This window comes from Asparagus officinalis, chromosome 6, assembly GCF_001876935.1.
Source record: "Asparagus officinalis chromosome 6, Aspof.V1, whole genome shotgun sequence".
Taxonomy (NCBI): Eukaryota; Viridiplantae; Streptophyta; class Magnoliopsida; order Asparagales; family Asparagaceae; genus Asparagus; species Asparagus officinalis.
The window spans coordinates 10,780,849-10,787,543 of record NC_033799.1 but is presented as its reverse complement, the minus strand read 5'-3'; the positions used below and the strand labels follow the sequence as shown (position 1 = coordinate 10,787,543).

General features: G+C 33.2%; 1 protein-coding gene across 1 annotated transcript in view; it reads right to left on the bottom strand.

Moving 5' to 3' along the window:
- The window catches only part of LOC109845473 (transcription factor MYB118-like), an 18,645-nt gene extending 11,950 nt beyond the window's left edge, over window positions 1-6,695 (bottom strand). Inside the window, exons 1-3 of the mRNA XM_020414719.1 lie at window positions 6,522-6,695; window positions 1,550-1,723; window positions 1,343-1,444 (exon numbers count right to left, since the gene is read on the bottom strand). Coding sequence (XP_020270308.1) covers window positions 1,343-1,444; window positions 1,550-1,602 — 155 coding nt within the window. The 5' untranslated portion in view covers window positions 1,603-1,723; window positions 6,522-6,695. The remainder of the gene's footprint in view (window positions 1-1,342; window positions 1,445-1,549; window positions 1,724-6,521) is intronic.

Below are 6,695 nucleotides of genomic sequence, written 5' to 3'. Positions count from 1 at the left end.
TGCTAATGCTAGCCAAGATTCTATCCTTACAGGGTTGTGAAAACATGGAAAAAGGTAACATTGCCACCACGACGATGGCCGAAGGCCCAAGAGAAGTTAACTCTCTCGCGAAGTGTAATATAAGGCACAAAACGAGCCTTTGGTGGAATAAGGGGGCAATTGGAGTGTGCTATTAAAGAACATTGGTGGTTTAGAGAAAGCTTCCATGAATCACCACGGGATACGAAGGATTATACACTTCAGGTGGTTAATGCATTATGGAAGAACAATTCACATATGAACCTAATGAGTCAAACTCCATCTTTCCCTGGACTGCAAAGGCAGTTTAACGATAGTTAAGCTAGATAAATGAAAGGAACTACTCAGCAACCATGTTTACGACTTCAGAACCTTAAGTCACTGAGCCACAAGCAAGCACAAGCAGCGCAGAACTTGGCAGCACAGGATTTCAGAAGGAATCTTAAGACTGATATGCAAGTGAAACCTTCTGACAGTAACAAAAACTCATATTGAAATGGAACATTCCGAGAAAATGAGGACCATGAATGGTTTCAGCCTATCTACCCTGCACATAATCTTGGTACCAAATAGGTCAATATTCCATATTTCGAGAATTTCCAGCCTTTAAACAACAGCTTATATCTGTTAAGAATAACCAAAATCCCATCTCAAATTAGACTTAGGTAACATAATACTAATTCCAGTTTGGATTATTCAGATGCTTCCCGTGAATAGAAGAATATGATCCAACAATGGAAGAAAACTCCTTCAATTACGTGTTATTCTTTGTTGTGAATCCAATGATACAGTGGCTGAGAGTAGTCTCATTCTCTTAGCTCGGCTATAGACAACACCACTCATGTGGAGTTGCAAGGAAGAGGAGAAACGGATCTCTCCAGAACTCGTAAAGAACATGAGGCATCATTGAGCGGTGATTTGGTGATCCTTGTAACAAAAATCGTGAATTCACATATCCAGTAAGTGAAGAGTTATGTAGGAAACTAGGCAGACCATGGAGTTGGTTATGTGTTCCATCGAGGGAACATGAGGGGCATCATTCTCCTCTGGCATGGGGTAAATTATACCACAAAATTTCAAGCATAAATGGCTAGAATCTTTTAACTTTAAATATCATATTCAAACCATGTAAGAATCCAGAGCAGAAATATTTATGGAAATGTCTGAATGACTCAAAAGAATTTCAATAAACAAGTACTACAAAATGCGAACAAAACAATAAATTGCAGGAAACATAGTAAATTGCTGGAAATATATAAATAGTTGCTGTGAGGATGATAAACGAAAATAGTAAATTGCCACCCAAACCAAATTCCAGATTTACCTAGAACCAATTCGCAATTTGTTATCTGCAAGTTGCGTTCTGGGTAAACATAAGTGAATGCTTCCCATGAATAGAAGAATATGATCCAAACAAGGAAGAAAACTGAAGAAACAAATGAAAAAAAAAATGGAAAGAAACCAGAAAGCCAAGAACTTTAGTAGGTCAGCTCCATCTATATATATGCTATCCAGAATAAGAGAAATTTACCAGTTGTTCATAGGAAGGGCAAGATCTCCTATGACGATCAATGGGACCTCCATTCTCCTTCAAAACAGCATAACAGCTGCAGATTGCTAATGGGGAGTGCATGATCAAGGTTGAAGATAGTTTGCCCTATTTACAGGTGTCTTGGCAGGGACAAGTGAAGCCAATCAGAAATTTCTGTATATACATCAAATCAGTCAATATAGTTGAGAAATTTATTCAGAAACAGGCTTCATAAGTGAATGGTTACAGCTGTTTGCATATAATAAGATCAGAGCAGTTATGGTACATCATGTGGCATATTGATGAGAAAGATCAGTAGAGATTTATGCAGCAAAAAAAAAGAAAAAAGAAAGGAGGTAAAGAACATCAGAAAGAGCAGTCTGGTCACCTTTCGGAGTTTAAGAACGGTAGTCAAAATGGCAGCAGCACTGCCATTCTCGGTGCTGTAATTGGTTCAAAATCTTTTAAACATAAAATTGCAAAAAAGTTATCAAATAGATGGATATTACTTTTGTGTCTGGAAGGCCATTCATAACTGCAGGAAAATCAGAAGTTAGGCGCTCAGGACAGCAGGAAGCTAAGGGGACAGTCTCCAGGACATTTAACTGAAGGATGTAACTGCAGCAAGAGTAAACTGGCAAAATGATGGGAAATTAAATCAATGCAAAGAAATCATATTACACTGATCATGGCAGCAGATTCTTTTTCACATGGTTGAAAAGGCACGACGGAACGGTCTGCAAGGATTTTATAGACTAGATTTGGCGGAAAAGGCTACTAGACACCACAAATCGCTATACACAAATATGAGACTGGATGGAAAGATGAAATCTCCCAGTGGAGTTGGCTACATAGGGGAAGAGGGTGTGGATATTGTTAATTATCTTCATTGCTTGCAAGCATGCAATACCTGCTACTGAAAAGATAGAAACACTGATGACTATATTCACATCATAAGAGCCCATATTATGCAATAGGTCAAGTGGAGTCCATATAAGAGCATCTGGGATAGATCAAGCTGAAGGTGAACATTCCTCTCTTGTGATTAAGAAGTGCCTGATGCACATGTTGAGGCTGCTTCGATTAGTATGTGAAAGGGTAGATAAATCAGTTACAAGTTAACTTACTGGCCAAAGCTAAAGATTAAATTACAAGTTAACTTACTGGCCTACATTATTTGATAGACTTAAAATAATAAAAAGACAAAGCTAAAGATTAATGGTAACTACAGTATAGTTTTAATGTGATAAAAGCAATCACATAAGCATAAAAAAATACTAAAATTTTTGTATGAAAATTCATTCTAAAAATTCCTAATTTTACTCAAAAATTAAATTATAATATAAAATGTTTAAAAAATATTATAATTTATTCTTTTTATTTTATATTTTAATTGAGCCGAGATCAATCTTTCTCCACCTTTATCTTTTTATTGGACAATTCTAGAGTAGCATCCTCATCATCTACATCAGTTGTGATATCAAGTTGGAGTTGAATTTCTTAAAATTAATCTCTTCAAATAATGAAGTCCAACACCAAAATCAACCTATTTGTCTTCTTCTCCACCCTCAAAAACCATAACCCTAATCCATGAAATGGGTTTGTACATAATGAAGAACAAAAGACAATGTCAAGAAACAAAAAAGGAAAAAAAAAGAAGGAATTGAATAAGAATCGCTAGGTTTGTACATGATAAAGAGCAAAAGACAAGATAAGAGTCAAGAAATATATAAGGATATATTTGGATCAATTAAATTATATTATTACTCATAATTGATATGCATAAGAGACAAAATATGTTGACAATCTTAAACTATAAAACAGACTGTATAGGCCCTCTAACATAATTTTTTAATGCAAGCAACCCCCAAGATTAATTTTGAAAATCTCTTAGTTTTGTGAAAGAGTTTGGATGTAAAGAACAAATGTTAAATTATCTAATCCGATTAAAGTAGGATTAAGTTAACCCTATATATAAAATTTATTTTAACAAAAACTCATATATAAGTATATAATTGGCATTGAGATCAAAGATACGTGTGAGATTCTCTTTGACTTTTATACAAACATTATCTATTTAAATAATAATAGTATAATTAAACTTTGTGATTTGAAAAGAAATCAAACATACAATATAATTAATTACTTTAAAATAATCTAATCTAATCTAATAATAAGAACTGAAAAGAAATCAAACATACAATATAATTAATTACTTTAAAATAATCTAATCTAATCTAATAATAAGAAAATAGATGAAAGTACTGTCAAAATTGTTACAATTTTATAATTCATAATTCTTAAACAATCTAAACTATTCTAATAAGAAGAAAATAACAATGACATATACTTGTTGAAGGAGATAAAAGTATTGTGAAAATTATTGTAATTTCCTGATTTGAAAGAAAGATTAAATATACAATATAATTAATTACATTAAAATAATCTAATCTAATCTAATAACAAAAGCACATGTCTGTAGAAGGAGATAAAAGTGCTATAAAAATTATTGTAATTTCTTGTCTTATATATATTGGTATATGATGTTGCATGTGAGAGGATAAGTGGATAACAATTATAAATAGAGTTCTATTTAAATAATAATAGTATAATTAAAATTTAAAACTAACTATGCAGTATTTTAAACTACTTCAATTTTAGTCGGTGAGACATCGTCACTTTGTGTGTAATTATTAATCATATAGCATGTGAATAATTGTTTTCAGATTGGCATTATTAATCATGTAGCATGTGAATAGTTGTTTACAGTTTGATCATTGATCACATATAAGAGCGAGGGGGTAAATTTGGTATTTAATAAATCGTCTAATTAACCTAAGCGTATTGTGAACTACTTGAATTTTGGTCGTTGAGAGATCGCCTCGATGTGTGCAATTATTAATCATATAATATGTGAATAATTGTTCTCACTTTGGCATTATTAATCATGTAGCACATGAATAATTGTTTGCAATTTGATCATTGATCACATATAAGAGCGAGGGGGTAAATTTAGCATTTAATAAATCGTCTAATTTACTTAAGCTGCTCTTTTATTAAGGTTTACATTTTAATTTAAACTATATCCTTATCTTTATACTATGTATATCCAATAAGAATTCATCAATTTATCAACTTACTATTACTTAATGGATTAATATTTATATTCTAAGGGTATTTTTGTCTACTAAAAGATTTTCCCGAACTCGTGTTTTTAAATGGAGTATGATGATTAGCCAAATTTTAATTTCCATATCTTATTTGTTTGCACCTTGTTGGTTCCAAACCTACCATTCTGTCATTAATTTTATGAGGGAAATGATAAAATGCATTATGGAACACAATCGGCAGTCCTTTTGCAATAGGAACAGAAGACCCTGTAGGCAACACCCTGGAAGGCTGGAAATAGGAGTGGAAGGTGATTCTGATAACTGAACAACCCCTTTACAAAACAGATTAAATGACATTCATCATATTAGCCAAACTCTATGCCAATGGATGGATCCTATAAAAGATAAAACTTTTGAAATCTTTTCAAGTATGGAAGACATCTTCTGTTTAGTACCATGAGAGAAGTCAAGTTGGCATTTGTCTTGCAAAGTTCTTGATTGAGAGAAGTCTGTCTAAGCCCAAACAAATCTGTCAAGCCTTAAGGTTTTGATGAAATTTAATATTTCTAGATTAACAGTCCAAAAGTTTGAGAAAATGTTTCTGATTAAAAGAGTGACAGATGCATCTTAAACGCATATCATCTCTAGTCAGCATATATGAATCCTGACAAAATCTACTTATCCGGCTCCAACAACTGAACTAATATAACGTTGTTACTGAGCCAAGATATATAAACTAAGCAAGAGATGGCAACAACATCAAACTTAAAATGCCCACATGGTCATGAGCATTGTACCAGACTATGCTTCCATCAATTATATTAGAAACGTTATGTTGAACAAATAATGTTATTAAAAAGATGGATATTACCATTACATTTTTTCAATGGAATTTAGCAACAACTTGCCAACATTAAGAAGACACCACACGCATCACACAAAGAACAACAATTGTTACCGTTGAGTAATTTCTATGAAAAAATTTGAACTATTCAAAGGCAAACCTGTTGCTAAGTGAGTGATACCCTGAGTTGCAAAAGATTAATTTTCGCCAAAGGATCAATTGTATGCCTGCTCGAGTTTTCTCCTTAGTATTGGGGTTATCCCTCTAAAGACCTTTTGGTCCTATGCCTAGGGACCGGGGCGGATGAAAATATAAACATGCGGTGAAAATGGCAATTACATTCTACAGCCTCCTAAACTTGCAATTTGTTCCCTTAATTTTAAAGTATTTGCACCCAACTCTTACAAACATGCAAACCCATTTGGATTTTAGCCCATTTAAGTTAGAAAATTTAGCCCATTTATTAAGAACGTTGTTCTATATTATTATATTTTAATTTTTGGTAAAATAGATACTTGCCGTCCGCTCCCTAACTTCTCTAAATCCGCCACTGCCTAGGGGCTAGCATTCCGTAGTTTATAAAGCTAATTTCATTTGCTCTTTCAAAATCTTTGGAAGGAATAGTTGGATTTTGAACTACTTTCTAACCGAACGAAGGCGAGACTTGAAAGAAGATGTCAATACAATTGTCTGGCCTGATTTTTTGAACTTGGATTGGGATCGAGATGATAATAGTCACTAGATTTTAGGTTTTGCACGACAGCGAATAACCAATTGGAATCAACCACTGTCTCACATGGAATGATAATTCATAGGATCTGTTTACTTTCTTAATTAAATGGAATGATATTAGGATTTGAATCTCTACAATCCTATTATTTTTTTTCTCAAAAAATAAAAATAAAAATAAAAATAAAAAATGAGCAACAACAACAACAACAACAACAACAACAACAAAAGCAACTGAAATTAACGATAAATAAATAAATAAATAAAAGGAGGAGGAAAAAAATCATACCAGGTTCCTTTTTCTTGATCGAATCATCTTCGCTTTTTGTGTCCCCCCGCAAATTCACTAATAAATAAATAAAATGAGGAGAAAGTTAGAGAGAGAGAGAGGGAGGGAGGGAGGGAGCATTATTTGCTTCCAAAACGGTGGAAGATCGGTGGGAGGAGGAAACGGAAGCGGCAG